This window comes from Tachypleus tridentatus, chromosome 10 (assembly GCF_004210375.1).
Source record: "Tachypleus tridentatus isolate NWPU-2018 chromosome 10, ASM421037v1, whole genome shotgun sequence".
Classification (NCBI taxonomy): domain Eukaryota; kingdom Metazoa; phylum Arthropoda; class Merostomata; order Xiphosura; family Limulidae; genus Tachypleus; species Tachypleus tridentatus.
The window spans coordinates 110407945-110432051 of NC_134834.1; the positions used below are offsets into that span (position 1 = coordinate 110407945).

Genomic DNA, 24107 nt, shown 5'->3' on the forward strand with positions numbered 1-24107 from the left:
GAATTAAGAACAAACTAGTTATCACCTAAGGTATGTACCATGTAAAGGATAAAACATACCATTATCAGTTACTGTGTGAAGAATTAAGAACAAACTGGTTATCATCTAAGTTATGTACCATGTAAAGAATAAAACATACCATTATTAGTTACTGTGTGAAGAATTAAGAACAAACTAGTTATCACCTAAGTTATGTACCATGTAAAGGATAAAACATACCATTATTAGTTACTGTGTGAAGAATTAAGAACAAACTAGTTATCACCTAAGTTATGTACCATGTAAAGGATAAAACATACCATTATTAGTTACTGTGTGAAGAATTAAGAACAAACTAGTTATCACCTAAGTTATGTACCATGTAAAGGATAAAACATACCATTATTAGTTACTGTGTGAAGAATTAAGAACAAACTAGTTATCAACTAAGTTATGTACCATGTAAAGGATAAAACATACCATTATTAGTTACTGTGTGAAGAATTAAGAACAAACTAGTTATCACCTAAGTTATGTACCATGTAAAGGATAAAACATACCATTATTAGTTACTGTGTGAAGAATTAAGAACAAACTAGGTATCACCTAAGTTATGTACCATGTAAAGGATAAAACATACCATTATTAGTTACTGTGTGAAGAATTAAGAACAAACTAGTTATCATCTAAATTATGTAAAGGATATATTTTCACACATGCACAAATACCATTTTTTGTCATGAGGGACAAGAAACAAACCAGTTACCATAGCAGTTACTCAAGGACTACACAAATAATTACTTTGGGCTAGAGACAGTAACAGATAACTAGTTTAGGGATAACCATAGAAATATGTTACCAACATGTGCAGAAAGCAGTTTTTCCTTCAGTGCTTTTCAACTGTATATATTCTTGCACAATTATTCAAATGTTCAAATTATAAAGTGTAATGAAACAGTATTTATTTACTAATAACAAAATATGAAATACTGTAATGTCGAGTGCACATGAAACCAGAGAGACTTTGAACAGATACAACCTCCAGATTCTAGTGTTCAAAACAATAATCAGGGTATTGATTAAAGTTCTGCCAGAGAAAAATAATGCTTTCTCATTTGCTATAAAATTTCTTTTTTGTCTAAAAAGATAAACAACTTTAGTATTCTGAGCTCAGAAAGTTAATGTGTGTTTTGCTGTGAAACACGTTTTAAAAATCAACCAAGTTGGCACATTAAGTATAATAAATATGTCAGCAACTATTCCATATGCACTTCTTGTCATGGGACACGGGGTAATGTTAATATCATACTCTAACTATAGTGTACAGAATACTATAACAAGTATAACTGTGTTAAGTAAAGCGTATATATAAAACACAACAAATAACAGTACAATTTTTCTAATGAAGGGAATCTCTAGAACCCCAACTGTTGAGAAACAGAGAAACTAGAAACCAGTGTCATTTACTATTATACATGAAGAAATGAAAACAATAAGATACCAGTAAGAGGTACTTACTACGGGGACAGTCTCCCAATTTTTGTCCTTTACCTTCTGGAATTTCAGGTTTTTCCTTACTTGGAATAGCAAAGGCAAGCTCTAAGCGTTGGACTTTCTTTCTCTCTCTGCTTCCTGATATCTCAAGTGGCTGATCAAAGAGTCCCACTGAAAGTAGAATGTTTCAACATCACCACTGTAAAAATAAATCCACATTAACCTTGATCTATAGATGAAGGCAGTGAATACAGTATCCTATACCAAGCTGAACATCAGAGTGAACACATCTTCATATAATAAGTGGTTCTTGAAAACACTTTTTTTACTTAAATATACCAATTAAATGTAATATTTTTTTCTGGTTGTAATGGATATTTGATTTTCATGAACCAAAGACAATCTGAAGAATCCTTAAAACTTAAATCTAATTGTGGAAGCTGATTTGACAGTGTACAAAAACATCACTGAATACATATTAAAGTTATTAAAACTTGTAGAACATTTCCATTTAACTCTTAACACAGACCGACCACATGAATTCTTTGTACTTTAGTCTATAAACTTAATACTTCTAACAAATATATAGTATGTATCTCCACAAAATGTATTAGCTTTTCAGTTAAAATTTTAAATCTTCCACATACAAAAAAAATCATATTTTTAGTAAGTATTTTAAATAAAGTTTTGTCCATGAATATATCAAACATTTGTGTAGTCCAAGTGAAAAGTAATTTTCACAAAAAGATTAAAAATACTTTTTCTCATTTCAAATTTCCTTTGGGTGATCTCCAAAACATTTTAAATACATCTCAAATGTTATTTCTTTCCAGTAAAACTATTATTTTATCTGTTATTTTCTGTACCCAAACTCAAAATGGGATCAGTCATTTTGATCAATCTTGTAACCAAAAATCTCCTTTTTATTTTAGAATGACTTCCAACTGAAACATGAAACTACATTAATTTTTCCTAAATAGCTTTGAGTACATAACAGTATACATCTATCAATAATTAACTTTTATTATTCTCTTACCCTACGAACTGAATCTAACTATCGGTGCCAGAATAAGTGGTAATTCACTTGGGATCACATGCAGCTCAAGTTACATTATCAACTTACTTTACCTATGTGCTCCTTGCATTTGTGCCTCGTGAATCATTTTTACCTAATCTGAAACTTCAAAAAAATATATATATATTTTTTATATTTTAGTTAGTTTTATATTATAAAAAAAGAATAAAAGTACTTAATTTTCTTTATTTCTTCTTGTTGACTACTGAAGACGTTTAGGACTACATATTGTATATGTATGTATATGTAAACATATTGTATATGAATGATAGTAGTGCTTCTATTTTTTTTAAATTAAACACCAGAGAACACACATCAATAACATTCAAACAATTTTCCAAACTCAAAACTTTTCTGACTTTCTTAGTATGTAACAAATGTTATTAAAAATTCATCCAAGCTGGTAGCTAATCTCTCTTAGGGAATAAAACTTATTTTCTACGTAAAACTGACAATTACACTGCACAACAATTTTTTTTTAAAGTTTTTGCTGATTGTGACAGGTACCTGGTGGGTATGCACAATTATAGTTTTGGTTTTGCTTCATCAAGTAGGAACTCTGAGAAATAGACAGTTACCAGCAATAACGTATTTAATTGCGTTTATGTTTCTAATACGCTATTAAGTTCAACATAATTAAGTGTTTTACTCCTGATTTTCGTTTGTATTCAATGTCGGTGCATCACGTTGCAGTGTCCAACAGTAGTCAGCAAGCATTGACGGATTCCAGTTGTCCTGATATCATTTTTCCATTGTAGTAATGTCCTGACAAAACTGAAGATTTTGATAAAACTGTACATGATGGGCAAATTTGGATGTTATTTTCATGATCAGCAGCCAAAAATCTATGAGGAACACCCAACAGTGTTCAAGAAGCAAACACTTTGTTGTGCAATGTTATCTGTTCAAAACACATTACACAATACATCACTGGATAGATGTAAACTTTGACACTGTGTAAAATACTAAAACTTTTAAATAAGGTGCAATAAAGGATACCCAGGGCAAAAGATTTAAACAAACATATTGTTTCATTTTTTTTGTTAACCTACACATTAGATCATGTTTCAGATGCTAGGAGAATACATGCATAACAATTTCCAAAATGTAACAAACCTATATGAACAATCACATTCTGTAAAATGCAATTACTGTATCTGTAAAGTTTTTCAAAACATTCCAACTTTCACGTCTGCTCAGTTCAAGGAACAAATATATTAATTAACCCTACTGAACCAGGTATTTTTACTACAATTATTAAACCACTAATTAGTTATGTTCTACCAATTAGAATAATATAAATTCACCCTTGTGTGACACACAACACACCTTTTTCCTTAGCATGTCATTGTCCACATTTTATCCATCACCCCTTGAAAAAAATATCAAATTAAATACAAATTACTCTCCATAAAATTGTCAATGCTCAGATAAACCAGATTAGCCTTCAACTTTGTTTGGTCATATCTAGTAAACAGAAAATCAGACCTCTCTTACCACACCCACTCTTTCATAATTTGCTAACAGTTCACTCATATACCACTTATACCTAATAGAAACTTGAGGTTTCCATCTGTCAAATGACGTGTTGAATAATGCTGTGTTCTCAATGGTTATATGTATCAACATTGTTTCTGTGAACAGGTTAACAACTAGCTTGGATAAATTTGTAATGATTGTTGTTACAGTTGAGTTAGAAAGTCAAAACGTTTTTGAGAGATTAGGGAATTTGTCTACATTTTACATTTTACTAGTCCATATGACTTGGAGTATAATTTAATTAAATAAACAGCAACAACTGTAATACTATGAATAGTATAAAAAAATTAGGGTTAACTTCAACAAATGAGAGCAAGAAAAAAAAAGATTTGACAGGTATTTTATTTCTTATGTTTATTCTTTATGCATAATTATAAAAACTAAAATGTAAACATAAGAATATTTTAGGTTAGTTAAGATTATGTAAAACAGATAATATAAAAATGTTTCATGAGACAAATGAGAGCTGTTCATACTAGTTTTAGTTAACGTAATTCAATAGTGTAATGTGAGCTCCATGTTCTCCAAGTGATTTACAACTTATAATAGTGCAAGTAGCTACTCACAGTTCATAGAGCAATAAAACAAAGTTTAATTATAAATAGATGTGTACCATTATGAATTTAGAGCTACTGAGGATAAATGAATGTGGTTTCATATTACAATATGAAGTTATTCTATTAAGAAAGAAGGGTAATTTAAATTTATTTTGATTGCTTTTGGTGGTTCCTAGGTTGGCCAAATTGACAGTTGTTTTGAGTGTTAGGTTAGAGAAAATAAAATATAAACTACCAAGTTTTATTTAAAAAGTTTGAAATGTTTTTATGAGGTCTTAGAGATTAGAAAGGAAGTTGGAGATTTTTGTGATAAAGTATTTTTAATTTTAACATGAAAATTACTTGATTTTTTTGCATGTGAAAGACTGCTAAATCTTATGAAGATATGCACACTATATTGAAAGTTAGAAGCATAAAATCTAATAAAACTTTAAATGAGTACAAAAAGTTCACATGGTTGGTCAAATAGACTGTGCCCATGTTGAGAGACTTAAGAAAATTTTATATTAACCCCAAACTAAAAGTGTATATTTGATAAGAAACTACCATTCCTTGAGAATGATTTCTTTGCAGCCTTTTATGGTGTCATAGTATGTCATCTAAACAATTGTAAATTAAAGTCAGCTTCCAATATAGCTTGAGCTGGCTAAATACCAACAAACACTAGAGCAGGTTTACTACACATGTCAACATGGTTTTGATCTCAGCAGCTATATGTGGCTTCTACAGATGTAGATCTTACTGGAACTTAATAAAATCTGGAAAAAAAAACAGATGTCGAGCTTTTTACTATAACAATCATGAACTTACTAGCAAGTTGGTGTACAAATAAGTTCAAACACTAATGTCCACCAATATTAGCTACTTAAACCTTGTCTCTGTAAACTTTCACTTATGCTGTGCTTGGTTATATTTTTCACTTACATTTTGTTCCACCATCTTCGCCTGATGCATGATCTTCACTGTCTTCACCATCATCATCACTCTCTCTTGACTCCTCAGCTTCTTTTCTCGGACTTGATCTTATGAGAGAACTGATCTTTTTATTGTTTCCTTTTTTTGGAGATTTGTTCTTTCCATCTGAAAGGTTCATTTGTTTATCTCCATCTTCAACCTTTGAAAAAACAATACTTTATAAGTTATGTGTATAGTTTATTAAAAGTAACATTAAAAATTACTTTAATGGGCTTTACACTTTTAGAAACTACAGTGAAAGCTCTCAGGAAATCACTATCCCCTTCCACTCATATTGTTTACACTCGAAAAACTATCATCATTAGTAAAATATTCAGTGTTAATTATAACATAATCCAAGAAACCTTTTATCCTGACCCCGAGAACAACAGAAGTCCTAAAGTGTGTAATAAAGTGCACTAAAGTTCTCAGACCACATGGTACTGCTCCATATTGCTATAAATGAAAATGTTTCATAAAGCAATGGGTCATAAATGTTGTGTTCATGGCACACTAGGAAAATAACATTAACTTCATGGCACACTTGTCTGACCCCACACTCAAAAAGAAAACAGTTTTACTGATTAAAAACATTAATTACACAAATCTAGGGCAATTTGAATAACTACAAATGCTCTCAATTCAATATATTTAAATTTATTAGGATAATAAGGCCACATTCGCCTGATTAAACTCGATTATTTTACAGTCATGCAAAAGCATACTTGATGCCATACATTTAAAACATTTTGCATCACACTGTTTTGAAATTACTGCTGTTGTAAGTAATGTACAAGGTCATAAGAACTTTTTCTAATAAGAGTTTCAGAGAGATTTTCATTGGTCTCATTGGTAGAATTTAATAAACTAAAAAAAGAACAAAAATCACTCCAATGTCCATGAGAAACTTTACTTACAATGTACACTATATGTTTACAAAATCACTTTAGTGTCCACAAGAAACTTTACTTACAATGTACACTATATGTTAACAAAATCACTTCAGTGTCCACGTGAAACTCTACTTACAATGTACACTATACGTTAACAAAATCACTTCAGTATCCACGAGAAACTCTACTTACAATGTACACTATACGTTGACAAAATCACTTCAGTGTCCACAAGAAACTTTACTTACAATGTACACTATACGTTAACAAAATCACTTCAGTGTCCACAAGAAACTCTACTTACAATGTACACTATATGTTAACAAAATCACTTCAGTGTCCACAAGAAACTTTACTTACAATGTACACTATACGTTAACAAAATCACTCCAGTGCCCACGTGAAACTCTACTTACAATGTACACTATACGTTTACAAAATCACTTCAGTGTCCACAAGAAACTTTACTTACAATGTACACTATACGTTAACAAAATCACTTCAGTGTCCACAAGAAACTCTACTTACAATGTACACTATATGTTAACAAAATCACTTCAGTGTCCACAAGAAACTTTACTTACAATGTACACTATACGTTTACAAAATCACTCCAGTGCCCACGAGAAACTCTACTTACAATGTACACTATACGTTTACAAAATCACTTCAGTGTCCAAGAGAAACGTTATTTACAATTTATACTATGCATTTCCTTTATGAGTGAAAAGTAATTTTCATGATAAGGTTAAAAATATCCTTTTTTATCTGAAGGGTTTCAAGCACCATTTACACAAACCATGAAACTTCCTGATATCAAATATTTTTATTTTATTTAACTCTAGATGAGTTGGTTGGTTTGACCTCATAACCAACACAAGAGAGGAAAAATAATTCTATGTTCCCCAATTTTCTTTACTACAAATTGCAACATAAAACTAATTTTGTTTATCATAAGTAACTTAACTTTACTACAAATTGCAACATAAAACAATTGTTTACCATAAGTAACTTAACTACAAATTGCAACATAAAACTACAATTGTTTGTCATAAGTAACTTAAAACTTGTAACAGTATAAATCTATTTATTCATAAATTTGAATGCTTTACCACCCTTTGAACCATGTCTATTATTAACACCATACTAATTGTAAATCAAGTGGCAATCATGCACGGCCATTACAATATAACACACAGATTACTTGTGTGTGTACTTCATAAAAAATTATTACTACTTATTTTACTTTTAACATTTTACAAATATTTTTACATTTTAAATACTTTCATAATGATAAAGAAAAAACAAATGAATAATAAAGTACTTATCTAAGTTTTCTTTCTTTGCCCTCAACTGTTGATGAAACTATCCTACTTTTTCATACAACTTGGAACTACTATATTAAAAAATGCACCAAAGAACACAGAATACTAACATATAACAAGTAAACAGCATTCCATAACTATTTTCTGGCTTTCTAACTGTGAGATAAAGTCATCAAATACTCAACTAAGCCTGTTGATGTACTTCCTGTGTGAATAAAGTTTGAACTGGAAGAATATACATTTTTCCCAAATCTCTGTACAAACAACAATGTACTATATTACATGATCTGACACAGAAAAATGTAGTTTTCTATTGGTAACAAATAGTATTTTGAATTAAAAAGTTAACTAATATATAATACTAAAATTTGAATAACAATCTACAATTGAATGCTAAACATATTGGCATGGATTCATAAAACAGTAATTCAGTAAAGTTTTGAATGCACAGTTCACAGTTGAAATCAACAGTTCTGAAACAATTGCTTTATCTATCTGTTTATCACTTCTCTTAATAATTGTATGTACTAATGATTATCATATTATCATTTTAATTAACTATCATCTCTGTATCAACATTTTTGGATTTCACTGAAAATAGAATTAGTTTATTCTGAAACACTCGAACCTCGTAAATAAAATGTTTTTATTAACTGTCTTCCTTTTCATTAATAAACTGTTGTTTCATACAAAATTTGTAGTCTTTGTAGAAATACAAAAGGTAGATTTAAATTTATTTCACATTTTTATGGCAGTGACAAGGTTAGTTAAGTCAATTGAATACATACAAAGTTTTACTGAAAACGAAAATTTTTTGATGAAGTATATTTAATACTGACATTAAAATCATTTGCACCAACAGCAGTCAACATTAACTCTTCATATTTACAAATATTATTTTGATAAAAACTATTTTAAAAAATCTTAATGTTTTGTATGTAAAGGCATATTTTTTGTTTGTTTGTATTTCGTGCAAAGCTACAAGAGGGTTATCTGCACAAAGGCATATTTATTGAAAGTTTGTTGTATTTTGCAAAGATACACAAATCATTAAAAGCTATATAATGAAAATAGATAGTCACATCAGGGTTAACCAAGACAGTTAAACCCTATGTCATTGCATTTAAAATTTAACTGAGAGACTGTTTTATGAATTTATTTATAAATTTATCATCAAACTATGGATTATAATTTAAATTTCAGTAATATACATAAGTTAATTTACTAATTTAAAAGTACATATTAAATAATACACAAACATTGATTTTGCACATAATCAGGATATTTTTACAGGGAATATTTTGAAAAATTGAATGTCGGAAATATATTGCATTAACTTTGTATACAGTGATTGAAATCTGCCATAAAACCACACAAAGTTTTCAGAAATAGGATAAGTAACTTCACAAAGGTTTACTGACTTCTAAATTCAGCAACATGTCATTTCTTGAAGACTGTATCTTTCATTTAAGAAATAAAAAAAAATTAAACTTTTTAATTCTCATAATATTTATTTTACAGATTTCATTTGTTTTTAAAATATTCAAAAGTGGAATATATTTAAAATGTTTTTGACATATCTTGAATATCATCCTCTTTCTCTACATTATCCCAAAATGTTTCATTGATAGAATCTGATAAATTTACATGATCATAACATAATTCTTGATATATAATATAAATAGAGTAACAACACCATAATCTATTGAGATTTGAGTCTCGTATGTCTGTATCACTGTACAAAGTAAAAGCTTTCAAATTTCCAATCTATGTTCATTATGAATCATTCACTTTCTATTAATTTTTGGTATGACAAGGTTTCTAAACAGATTAATTTATTTACGGTCTTATTTTTATGAGCTCAGTGACCATTTTATAATCCGGAATATTCATTGAATAATTTACTATCTGACAAGTACAGTACCTTGTTCAATTTAATTTGAAAAATAAAACTGTTACTATTATTTAATGAGCTCGTAAATTCAAACTTAGACTTTTCAGTATTGGATTTACAATTACATTTTTATTTCGAACTGACTTGAGGAGATAGAAAACACTGACATAGATACTGAAACATCCTATAAATCTGAAATAAATTCACTATCCAAAGCTACCAGAAAAGTTTAAAACGGTATTCAAAAGTCCTAACTTACTTGAGGCAACAATAACCGTCTCAATTAGCAGTTAGGCTTAACACATTTTATCGTGTAACAAAATTTTAAAATATTTCTTACAGTTTAAGTGTAGACTCATAATAATTTAAAAGTATATACAAAATGTTGAAAATGGCATAAAGCACTGGGCATGATAAACAACAAAATCTTACTTCTATCTCTAATTTTTTCGTTTCAATTTCTGCGTCGGACATCTTTCCAATACGGCGTTGTTCAAAATGGCGGGTAAAAATGTTGCCGATATAAAACCAACCAATAACTTTTCATGTAATAAATGTACGTTGCAATAAATGAAATATAAAATTTCCTGGGATTGGTTGCACCGATTAAAATGTTTTTATAATATGTGAAATTTTGTGTTATAAGTCACTTATTATCAATAAGAACAATTTTATTTTAAAAAATTATACATTATATATATGTTTTGAGGTATGATTTCGGATGATTAATTTACAAAATATTAAAACTTTTTTTTCATAATATTGGCGCGTCTCGTAAGTTCTCAAGTATTTCGCGACAACAAAATAAGGACATCATGATTATAAATATTCCTCCTATATTATAAAATGTTTTTATAATATGTGAAATTTTGTGTTATAAGTCACTTATTATCAATAAGAACAATTTTATTTTAAAAAATATACATTTTATATATATGTTTTGAGGTATGATTTTGATGATTAATTTACAAAATATTAAAACTTTTTTTTCATAATATTGGCGCGTCTCGTAAGTTCTCAAGTATTTCGCGACAACAAAATAAGGACATCATGATTATAAGTATTCCTCCTTTAAAATATTTATTTTAAATACCACGTTATGAAATATTTAAAATGAAAACAGCGTTTATGCAAAAAAGTAAAGCAAAATTATAAAGAAAAATAAACTTAATTATCTTTTGATGACAATCTTTTATTTTCTTAAACAAAGGTACAAAATAACTGTAATGAACCAAACTATTCTCCTCAAAATATGTAGTTAATTGTTTATCAAATTAAGCATAACGTTTTCGAACAACATGGTATGTATTGGTCCATCTCGGCTGGTTAGTTCTATAAACTAGGTTAAAATAATTATAATTAAATAAAAAATCTTAAAGTTAGTCCTTCGTGATGACGAGAAACCTATCTAAGGTAAAAATGTATTTTCTTCGTTAACTTGAAATGAACAAAGTAAGTCGAAACGTTGTTCTGTACTTTATTTGAATTAAAGTTTTAATATCCATACCAGCCGTCTTGAGAATACATAGCTAGCCCTTATCATTCATACACTTATCAAGCTTTTTTGTTTTTTAACTCACTAAAATTTAATGCCTATACGAGGTCTGTTCAAAAAATACGCGGACTGACGTCATAAAACGAAATGTACTTTATTTAGAAGTTATAGGTCTGGGACCCCTTCAAAGTACTCTCCTCCCCAACGCACACACTTATCCCAATGGTGTTTCCACTTGTTGAAACAGTCCTGGTACGCTTCTTTTGTAATGTCCTCCAGCTCCTTCGTCGCATTTGCCTTAATCTCGGGAATCATCTCAAATCTTCTTCCTTTCATGGGTTTTTTGAGTTTGGGGAACAAGAAAAAATCGGAAGGAGCAAGGTCAGGTGAGTAGGGGGGAGTGGGGAAGAACAGTGATCGAGTGTTTGGCCAAAAACTCACGAGTTCTAAGGGCTGAATTTCGCAGCAACGCGGTGCATCTTCAATTTTTTGGTCAACATCTCGTAACAAGATCCAACTGATATCCCACACTCTTTAGCAAGCTCCCTGACAGTCAGACGTCGATTTGCTCGCACCAGGGTGTTGATTTTGTCGACGTGTGGGTCGTCAGTTGACGTGGAAGGACGTTCAGGACGCTCATCATCTTCAATGGACTGTCGACCATCCTTAAAACGTTCATGCTACTTGAAACATGCCGTACGCTTCATAGCAACATCACCGTAAGCCGTGTTAAGCATAGCAAAAGTTTCAGTCGCAGATTTTCCAAGTTTAACACAAAATTTCACAGCAAGTCGTTGCTCCTTCAGGTCATTCATTCTGAAATCCGCCAAACGAAAAAAATCGCACTTCACTTAAAACCGCGTAGCTAATACACAAATGAAGATATCTGCAATCGAGAAATGGCGTCGTAATCAGCTGATCTGTGCAAACCTAGCGACACCAAGCGGATTCTCCTGGAACCAACTGGAGCCGCGCAATTCAAACAGTCCGCGTATTTTTTGAACATCCCTCGTACAACACCCGAAGGCAACCCATTCCAAATGTTAACCACCCTATCAGAAAAATTAAACTATTAGTTTAAGATGAACACACCCTGCCGAAATTTATATTTGTGACCCCTAGTTCTACTATTCTCACTGTTAAATATAAAACAATATGATGCATCAACATTATTAATTCCCTTTACAATTTTAAAAACTTCAATCAGATCCCCCTCACTATTTTTTTTCAAGAGAAAACAATTAAAGAGAATTAATATTTTCTCAAATGACAACCCCTCTATCCCAGGAACCATTCTAGTAATGTATTATGAACACTTCCCAATAATTCAATGTCTTTCTTAAGGTAAGGAGCCCAAGACTGAACACATTATTCCAAATATGGCATAACCATTGATTTGTACAAAGAAATTATCACTTGTTCATTCACGTTTTCTGGTTTATTCAGATTACGAGTTGAGCGCCCTAACTACCTGGCCATGCGAGGCCTACAGAGAAAAATGTAAAAACTATATGTTGTTTAGAATCCGCTCGACAAGATCTACTCAAATATCTTAGAAATAAGAGAACTGATGTTATGGAATGGCCAAGCCAATCACCTGATATCAATCTGATTGAAAATTTATGAGTTGAGTTAAACCGTTTAATGAAAGATCGCAAGCCATTACAGAAGATAAATTTCTTTGAAATACTCAAAGTAGGAAAGCAGTCAATCACCCAGGAATATCTGTACAAAGTCATTGAAAGCATGTCACTTTGATATAGCAGTAATGAAAGCCACGGGAATTCCAACTAAATGTTAACTTATGAAATTGGCTTGTGTTATTTTGAGTTTTATTTTTACGTCTGATTACTGGTGATAAAATTGTTTGATCGTTTTGTAGACTAACTGGAATAAGAAGATGTAAGAAAATACAACAGATACACAACATGTTTTATGAGAAATGTAACTAAAACCATAAACAGTTCAAGTATTTACGAAATACAGCGTTTAAAATATGATTTGAGATCATATTTGAATAGATCTCGTCGAGTGCCTTCTAAAAATACATAGTTTTTACATGTTTTTCTGTTATTTAATAAAAGAAATAACTGCTCCCAATGACACAGGGGTATGTCTGTAGACTCACATCGCTAAAAACCGAGTTTCGATACACATGGTGGGCAGAGTACAGAGAGCCTATTGTAAAAGTTTGTACTTCATTCTTAGGCAAACAAAAGAGATAACCAATTAACAACATTTTAAGAGGGTAGTTTTGTTCACCCTGTAAGTTGAGGCAGTTGGACCAATTTTTATACAGTTGCTAAACTACTGCAATCTGTTCACAGTTCTCTTCACAGAGATTAAAATGCACCAGCTTTCAAACCTTGAACATTTCACTCCTATTTTTTAAGTTCGTGCTTTCAACTTGTTCACTCGAATAAAACACGTTATAGAAAGACACCACAAACATCTAAAAATTTGACTATCTTAATTAAATCGGGCTCGATTCCCCTCGATGGAATCAGCAGATAGCCCAATATGGCTTTGCTATAAGAAAACACACACACACTCACACACACTTAATAAAACCAGCATGGAGAGCGATAACAAGAAACTGTTAATCACAATTAGATGGCATAACTATAAATATTTAGCTTAGTTTTTTGTTTTAAGCTATGTACAAAGCTATATAATGGGCTATCTGTGCTGTACCCATCACAAGTATCGAAATCCAGTTTATAGCGTTGTAAGTCCAAAGGCGTAATCAAAAGGGAACTATGTGTGTTTTCTTATAGCAAAGCCACCTCGGGCTATCTGCTGAGCCCACCGAGGGGAATCGAACCCCTGATTTTAGCGTTGTAAATCCGGAGACATACCGCTGTACTAGCGGGGGGCATCAAAAGGGTCTCAACGGAACACGGCGCCCTGAAACAATTTTGGCATATTGATTACATATGTATAATAAACTCGTTTTATATCATCTAATAAATAATAAAACTTTGATATATACTTTTACATTTGATTTGTTCTAATCACCATTTATTAAAATTTTAGATCAATTTTGCTTTTTAATTCATTGCTCTTTCCACACCTAGTGGAAAACCAAGCTTCGCTACTGTGTTATTCCGAGAGAATTTGTTGGTTTGTTTGTTTTTTGAATTTCGCACAAAGCTACTCGAAGGCTATCTGTGCTAGCCGTCCCTAATTTAGCAGTGTAAGACTAAAGGGAAGGCAGCTAGTCATCACCATTCACCACCAACTCTTGGGCTACTCTTTTACCAGCGAATAGTGGGAATGACCGTACCATTATAACGCCCCCACGGCTGAAAGGGCAAGGATGTTTGCTGTGACGGGGATGCAAACCCGCGACCCTCAGATTACGAGTCGTACGCCTTAACACGCTTGGCCATGCCGGCTCTATTCCAAGAGAAACTGCTGTACCACTGTGGAGCTATTATAAAATAAGCCAAAAACTACCTCTGTGTGTTTTACGTTACCAACCACTACGACCTCAGTTGAAGGAAAAATGTGGTCTAGCTAATTAATTAATTAATTTTTGAGTTTTTGAACTTTTATCAGTGTTATAAATGTACCTGTTAGTTTGGTCACTAATTTCGATTTCATTCCAATAAGTCTCATTTGGCCTGTCATTTTTGTTTTTCATACCTCTGGCGGTTTGGATTAAATTAACGTAAGATGCAAGTATAAAATATTTATTTAATTTAAGCTTGAGAATCATGATACACATAACAATACTTCTCTGACGATAAAAATCTTTAGTATTAATAAAAACAAATTCCGTAAAACGAAGCTTTAAAATCACCAAAAATAGATATTAGGAGAATTATAGTTAAATTTAGAATAATAATTTACCTATAGCTATTCTGAAGCTAGAGTTTCGATCTGAAATATGAGCAATTAATATTTAGTAAATGAATTAATATATAATTATATGTACTATTTGACTGCAAAATTTTTGTATATGTTAAACTAGGATAATAAAAAATTGTACGAAAAGCATTTTATATATAGAACGTCATTGATTTCGAAATGTTGGGTTAACTTTTTTAATATTAGTCACTAGATGGCAATAAAATCTCATAATAAAACCCAAATGATTTGTAAACCTAATTTTTGGTGAAACATTTACGATCTTCTGGCGTAAAATGAGTAACATTATCGCAGTCAAAATTCTGAGAGTTAAAAATGCATTTTATTTAAAATGGCGTGGATTTCAACAAACCACATCGCTTGTCTTAATAAATATACATTAAAGACTGAAGAAAGTTTAAAAACGAATGAAAATAGTTTCATCAAGCCAGTTGTACATAATGTTTTCTATCTTGGAAACATTAAAAATACCCCTTCATCAAGGAAACAGCGGGGGGTCAACCGTTTAGAGTTTTCAGAAATTCTGTTTCTTATACTTGCTGTATCCTTTTTCGTTCTTGTACAATTTAAGTAGTCCCTGACTTTAATTTAAAGAGAGGATGGTCCATAGAATAAGCCTATGGAATACCACTACGTGGTAGCTTCCCCTTAATTTCTATATATAACCACAGTATGTGGCTATATTTGGATATAACATCTGAATACCATATAAGGCATGAAAAATGCACACATCTATTTTAAAGTCAGAAAGCTCAGACATTATTTATATCTTTGTAAAATACTTCGAAGCATCTTGACTGCTCCAGTTTTACATTAGAATGAAGCATTTACCGTTTTTTATTAAGATTCAGCCGAACTCAGTAAAAGTGAAACAGTAATCATGCGTTACTTTCTTTAATATAAACTAGAGACAGTAGAACTGTTATATTTTCACGAATCATTTTACTTATATAAATACATAATTCACAAATAATTGAACAATAATTAGTAAATTAGTTTACAACCCGCAATAAATTAAGAAATGTAATTTTAGCCTTTCATTTTAAACGCTTAAAGGTATAATTTTATTAAATTACCAGTTTATTGATGTAAGCCATGATAATGATGTCTTTTGGTCAACACCACAGCCCTTAAATCCGTTAGGGTTACAGAAATGAAAAAGAGTAAACGCCACTGGCATTTTGTGTGAAAATGAAATAGTACTTAAGCCTGCTGTGGTAAATTATATTATTTGCTTGTCGTATTTGATAAATATGACTGTTTAATAGGCGATCAAATTTTGCAATTTGTTTAAAGATGTTTGGTTTGATGTACAATTTTACATAAATACAGAAAGAATGTTAAAAACCAGGAATACTATTTGATTTACCTTTCACTTAGTAAAAGGTACACTAGTTTTATTTAAAAAATATTTTAGACTTAGCTACAGTAGACAAAAATACAGTCAAATGATTTGAAACACATAATATATATCTTTCACATTCATAGAATAATATGAATTTAGATTATTTCATGCGAAATATGGAAATCTATAAAGGTATATACAAATGTTTCACTTTAATCCATATACCATCTTCCTTGTAATGTTTTTCTTACGAACTCCGTGCGATAGAAAAAACACTTTTTTTTTTTGCAAAGTAGGGTCGTATACTATCACGTTTCAACTGATGTTCTCATGAAAGTACGCTATTTTTTGTGTAATGTAAACATCTTAACTGATTAGGTTTCTATATCAGTTATTAGTAATATTGTTGTATTTCAGTGTGTTGGTTAAAACTTTTATGAATAACTTACGTAAGTCCGGTAGATTGTTTGTTTGTTTGTTTTTGAATTTCGCACAAAGCTTCTCGAGGGTTATCTGTGCTAGCCGTGCCTAATTTAACAGTGTAAGACTAGAGGGAAGGCAACTAGTCATCACCACCCACCGCCAACTCTTGGGCTACTCTTTTACCAACGAATAGTGGGATTGACCGTAACATTATAACGCTCCCACGGCTGAAAGGGCGAGCATGTTTGGTGTGATGGGGATTAGAATCCGCAATCCTCCGATTACGAGTCGAGTGCCTAAACTACCTGGCTATGCCGGGTCCCAGTAGAAATAGATATACAACATTTTTAGCGAGCTAAATCATTGTATTCTTATTGTGTGGCACGGCATCATCCACATTTTAAATGTTTTCTTAACTCTAGTATAACCTATTTTATCTATACTGTACACTATTGACTGATTTGATCTACATATTGCATTATGCTGAGTAACCTTATGCCGGTCAGAATGTTCAGTGTGAAGAATATCAGGTGAAATCAGTTATTTTCCATGTGAAACACACGTAAAGAGCCCCAGCAGAATTACTTTGGATTAACTGCAACATTAGAGATATTTTTATTTAAATATTTGGTTTAAAACTAATATATTATTGGAGACCACGTAATAAAAAAAATTATGGACTAAAAAATAGTTCAGAAAATGTGTTTAAAATAATATGTAACAGTAAAGTTCATGTTAAAAGGTAATGTTTTAACTGTTTTATCAGGTTTCAAGTCAACATCTAATAAAACGTTTACGTCGATATATATTTGATAGATAAAACTAACTAAATAGAAAATAATGAATATTTATATAAACGTGTTATTTAATAACATTTCACAGCTACTGCTCTATGTTTTATCTCTTCATCAAACTCGGTTGGAAACGTTTACGCACTATACGAGATAAATGCTTGAATTATTTATCGCTTTCCCCACTTCTTTATCGCCACCAAAAGTCTTTGGTTATCACTTTTATCCGCAAAATAATTTGTTTTCTTTGTTCCTTGTTAATAGCGTAGAGAACGGCTAGAAGCTATAAGTATTTTTTGTTTGGAGCTCAACAACTGTTTACTATGTGTTTGTTAAAGGGCAAAGCATCACAATGGGTTATATGCGCTGTGTCTGCCATAGGGATCAAACAGCAAATTTTATTGGTATAAGTCCTGAAGCTGACCATTGAGAAAAGAAATCCATACATGAATTAACGTTATCTGTACAAATGTAGATGATCTATTCACGAGGATAGACGAAATACATTTCTGAATTCATAGTGTTTTTTGAAGAGGTTTATGTGGTCTATCAACGAGTGAAGAAGAAATTACAACATGAATAAAAATTGTAATTTCAAGTGATTTAGGTGGTCTGTGGACGAGAAGAGAGGAAAACCCTATATGAACTAGCATTATTTTTCTGCAGACTTACTTCACGTTTGAATAAAGAAAAAATAAATCCATATATTATTTATTATTGTTGTCTGAAGAGATTTAGGTGGTATGTCCATGAGAAGAGAAGAAATACACACCTGAATTAATACTGTTATTTGTATGTATCTAAGTGGTCTCTCTATTTAGATGGTCTGTCAACGAAGAGAGAAGAAATTCCTAGATGAATTATCATTGTTGGTTGTAAAGACTATTTGGTCTGTTTAGGAGTAGAGAAGAAATCCCAATATCAGTTAATATTGTTGTGTGACGAGATTTAGGTGGGCTCTCCAAGAGGAGGAAAGATATCAGTACATGAACTACCATTGTTGTCTGTAGATATTTAGGTCTTCTGTCCAAAAAGAAAAAGAACACGAAATCCCAAAATGAATTAATGTTCTTGTTTGTCTCGGTTAATCCCAAAACGAATTAATGTTGTTGTTTGTCTCGGCTAATCCCAAAATGAATTAATGTGGTTGTTTGTCTGGGTTGTGTATCCAAGAAGAGTGGAACAATTACGACGAGAATTAACATTCACGTGTTTAGAGCAGGGTGGACAGCTTATTTTTTATAGTGGCCACAACGGTGGCTAATGAGAACAACGTTGATTGCACTATTCAAAAAAAGAAAAAAAAAAGATGTTAGTATAATCACAATAACTGCATTTCAACTAACCTTCAATGTGAAAATTGATGGGAGTTTTCATCAAGAAGTTTCCTGAAATTTGGTTTAATATCTGTTATCAATGAGCATCTTAGCTCTGCCTCTAAATTTATGTCAGTAAGCCGAGATATGTATCTAGACTTGAGAAAATCTAGTGTAGAAAATGTTGATTCACACATCCATGTGGATCCAAACATGGAAAATAATTCTGAAATTGTTATCTTTAAATTTGGAAGACTCTCATTTATCAGAATAGAGAGCCATATCTCTCTGCTAGAACATTTTTGTTTACCTTTTATGTGTTCTACACTTTGCAGGGTAAACATCTCGTCTTTAAATTCACAATTATCCAAAGACAAAAAAAGATGTAATTTCCTTATTCCAATTTCCTAAGTAAAATTGAAATGGATCATGCAAAAATTCAAATATTAATTTCAAATTTTTAAAATCGGAGAAACTTGATTCAAATTTTTGAGATAAATTTTTGATCCAGTTTACAGAGAAATCATCTTTAAGTTGCACAATAAAAATAGTTTGCAAGCGCATGCAAAACAATACACACACGATAACAAACATCTAAACCAGGTTGACGTTATAAAATGGGCGAAGTCTGTGGAAGTGATAAAGCACGTGACATTAACAATGACGTGAGGCAGTGCATTTGCTGATTACGAAATTTGCGATAAAAAAAATAAAAGATGGAAAAAGTTGATTCCTAAACTCGAGCTGACCAGAATTGTGCTATCCTCTGGCCACAAGTAGCTAGTGGCCATGGAGTTGCCCACTTCTGATTTAGAGGTTTAGATGGTTTGCCCACCAGGAATGAAATAATCTCAACAGCAATTAACTTTTTTTTTTTAGAGATTTAGCTGGTCTGTCCACGAGGAGAGAAGTAATCTCTCCATGAATTCAGATTGTTGTTTGTAAAGATTTTAATGGTCTGTCCAGAAGTAGAGAAGAAACTCATGCATTAATTAATATTGTAGTGATTAGAAATCTAGGTGGTATATCCACGAGAAGAGAAGAAATTCTCACATAAATTACACTTTCTTCTCTAGAGATTTAGGTGTGTACATGAGGAAATATTTACTTGTCTTAACCTTGTTGTCAGTATAAGTTAATTTTGTTCCTCTAAGAGGAGAGGATAATTGGTTTGTTTTGGTTTATTTTAAATTTAAGTGCCCCATAGGCTGAAAATGCAAGCTTGTTTGGAGCGACGGGGATTGGAACCCGCGACCATCAAAATACGAGTCAAGTGCCTCAACTACCTGGCCATGTCGGGCCTAGGATAGAGGATAATTCTACAAATGAACTAACATTGTTGCCTGTAGAGATTTATATTGCGTGCCCACGAGAAAAGACGAAATTTCTAGTTAAATTATCATTGTTGTTTCTAGACACTACTTGGTCTGTCAACGAGGAGAGAAGAGATTCCAGTATGAATTAACGCTATAGTTTGTGGAGATTCAGCTGGTCTGTGCACGAGGAGAGAACAATTTCATACATAAATTAACATTGTAGTTTCAAGAGATTCAGGTGGTCTGTTGAAGAGGAGAGAAGAAATCCGTACCTGAATTCGTGTTGTTGTCTGTAGAAACTTAGGTGCTCTATTCAAGATGAGAGAAAAACTCCCTAGATGAATTAACATTGCTATTTATATAGACTTAGGTGAAATTTCCAGATGTAGAAAAAGAAATCCATAAATTAATTGTCGTTGATGTCTGTACAGATTTAGGTGATCTGTTCACGAGGATAGAGAAATCCCTGCATAAATTGAAGCTATCGTCTGTAGAGACAGTGGAGACTGTTTGTTGAAGAGGATATTAGAAATCCTAACAGCAATTAACATTGTTGTCTCAAGAGATTTAGGTGGTCTGTCCACGGGAAGAGAAGATATCTGTAAATGAAAGGGCCTGGCATGGCCTAGCGCGTAAGGTGTGCGACTCGTAATCCGAGGGTCGCGGGTTCGCGCCGAGTCGCGCCAAACAGGCTCGCCCTCCCAGCCGTGGGGGCGTTATAATGGTACGGTCAATCCCACTATTCGTTGGTAAAAGAGTAGGCCAAGAGTTGGCGGTGGGTGGTGATGACTAGCTGCTTTCCCTCTAGTCTTACACTGCTAAATTAGGGACGGCTAGCACAGATAGCCCTCGAGTAGCTTTGTGCGAAATTCCAAAAACCAAACCAAACCAAACCTGTAAATGAATTAAGATTGTTGTCTCAAGAGATTTAGGTGGTCTGTCCACGGGAAGAGAAGATATCTGTAAATGAATTAACATTGTTGTCTCAAGAGATTTAGGTTGTCTGTCCACGAGAAGAGAAGATATCCGTAAAATGAATTAAGATTTGTTGTCTCCACGAGAGAAGATATCCGTAAATGAATTAAGATTGTTGTCTAAAGAGATTTAGGTGGTCTGTCAGGAAGACATCTGTAAATGAATTAACATTGCTGTCTCTAGAAATTTAGGTGGTCTGTTTACGGGAAGAGAAGACATCTGTAAATGAATTAACATTGTTGTCTCTAGAAATTTAGGTGGTGTGTTTACGAGGAAACGTGGAAATTCTAGATGAATTTTCATTCTTGTTTTTAGAAACTGCTTAGTCTATCCACGAGGAGAAAAGAAATAACTTCATGAATTAGCATTGTTGCTTGTAGTTAGTTAGATGATTTGTCTACAAGTATAGAAGAAATATTAACATCAATTAACATTGCTGTCCACAAAGAGAGATGAAATCCATACCTGATTTTATATTGTTCTCAGTTAAGGTTCAGGTGGTCAACTCACGAGCAGAGAAGAAGTCCCAACGTGAATTAATATTGTTATTGTTGTAAAGATTTAGGTGGTCTATTCACTCAGATGATCTCTGCCCGATACTATTGCAGTAAAAATCCCAACAATTTTCGACAGAATTCACGTATTAATATTGTTTTGTGTAAAGATTTGGTGGTCTACTCACTCAGATGATCTGCCCATGACGACAGAAGAAATCCCAACACGAATTAATATTGTTTTGTGTAAAGATTTAGGTGGTCTATTCACTCAGATGATCTGCCCACGACGACAGAAGAAATCCCAACACGAATTAATATTGTTTTGTGTAAAGATTTAGGTGGTCTATTCACTCAGATGATCTGCCCACGACGACAAAAGAAATCCCAACACGAATTAATATTGCTTTGTGTAAAGATTTAGGTGGTCTATTCACTCAGATGATCTGCCCACGACGACAGAAGAAATCCCAACACGAATTAATATTGTTTTGTGTAAAGATTTAGGTGGTCTATTCACTCAGATGATCTACCCACGACGACAAAGAAATCCCAACACGAATTAATATTGTTTTGTGTAAATATTTAGGTGGTCTATTCACTCAGATGATCTGCCCACGACGAGAAAAGAAGTCCCAACGAATTAATATTGTTTTGTGTAAAGATTTAGGTGGTCTATTTACTCAGATGATCTGCTCACGACGACAAAAGAAATCCCAACAACAATTAGTATTGTTTTGTGTAAATATTTAGGTGGTCTATTTACTCAGATGATTTGCCCACGACGACAGAAGAAATCCAAACATGAATTAATATTGTTTTGTGTAAATATTTAGGTGGCCTATTCACTCAGATGATCTGCCCACGAGGACAGAGGAAATCCGTGAATAAATGAACATTGTTATGTTTAGATATTTAAGTGGTCCGTTTGAAATACAAACTTTCAGATCATAGCTCCATTTGACCGATTTAACAGTTACTTACATTTTTGGATTCAGAAAGTTAAACCATTTCGATTGATGTATTTTAACACGCTAAAGGTCTCACAGATTAGGTGACTCTACTCCTGCGAAAAAGAATTTTTATTTGACGGTTGAGATCTTGATGAGTAATAAATAAAATCGAACATACGCGCGCTCCACGCAGTAATGGATGTAAGGTAGGGTGAGCCCAGGGTCTAATAATTTCTGTGAGCCCTACATCCCATGTAATTTTATGTAAAATTATCAATGGACCATCATTATGATCATGAGCCCTGGGGCTGGATTCCCTCTAGCCCCTACCTAAATAATACACCACTGGCTCCACGCTTGTTTTTTTTTGTGGAGCACAAAATATAACTTATGAAAGTAAGGAGAAAACGTATAGTCACTTACCTTACTCTAATCATGCCAAAAATAATCTCAAACACCTCGTTTACTGAGAGTTCCCTCTAGTGTTTGATCTACTGACATGTAGTGAAAGCTATAACCCTTGTGTCAGGTATGAAAGTAAACAGACAGAGTGCCACTTCGTACTGCATTTTTCCCAGCTAGTCTCCAGTCGCATTGCAGAAGTAAGTTGACATAGGACATAGTTAATACAGTTTCCTACAGTTGGGTTTTGTTCCCTGCGCTACGGTACGAAAACGTGGCTGTACACAATACTTAAGCACGTATATCCCTCTTCGACTATTTTTGCTTTCATGGATTCTGCCATTCACTCTGTTTTTATCACGATATTAGTACGACTTATTGCAGGTCCTCTCTATGTGGTCCTGAATCTCCTGGTTGATCTATTTTATTTTTTTCCAATGCTGTTAAATCAAAAGGTGGACATATTCCTGTTTTGGAAATTTTAAACCTCCAACCTGAACTCATCTCTATGACTTGCCTGTATATTTTGTATGGAAAGGGTTGTTACATATACTTCTCAAAATCACATATTATCTGGTAGCATCACACTACCTACACAAAATGTTAAACAATGCCAAAATGTAGTGCTGATACAACCAGTTCCACTGCGAATTAATATCTGCTGTGGTTGTCACGTAACTTACTGACTTGCATATTAAAAATCGTTTTAATATAATATATTTAACCATTGTATAAACCACAATTATTACACGTGTATTTCCAAAAGTTCTTCAAATTGAATTTCAATCAATAGCTAATAATATAAGCACAGCTATGTGGAAAGAACGGTTAAAGTCTGAACTAAATATTGATACTAAACCAATAAAATTACATTCAGGTTTTATTTTCTGATCTCTTAAGCTGAATAAGTATCAATACTAAACCAATAAAATTACATTCAGGTTTTATTTCTGATCTCTTAAGCTGAATAGGCTAATAGAACGGGTAAGAATAAGAGTAATTACAATATGCTCG

General features: G+C 32.4%; 2 protein-coding genes across 4 annotated transcripts in view; both read right to left on the bottom strand.

Moving 5' to 3' along the window:
- LOC143227906 (uncharacterized) overlaps positions 1–10252 on the bottom strand; it is a 51282-nt gene extending 41030 nt beyond the window's left edge. The window contains exons 1-3 of the mRNA XM_076459263.1: positions 10143–10252; positions 5569–5758; positions 1498–1644 (exon numbers count right to left, since the gene is read on the bottom strand). Coding sequence (XP_076315378.1) covers positions 1498–1644; positions 5569–5758; positions 10143–10184 — 379 coding nt within the window. The 5' untranslated portion in view covers positions 10185–10252. The remainder of the gene's footprint in view (positions 1–1497; positions 1645–5568; positions 5759–10142) is intronic.
- Positions 1–24107, bottom strand: part of LOC143230075 (apicoplast pyruvate carrier 1-like) — a 227869-nt gene that overhangs the window by 151122 nt on the left and 52640 nt on the right. The window lies entirely within an intron of this gene.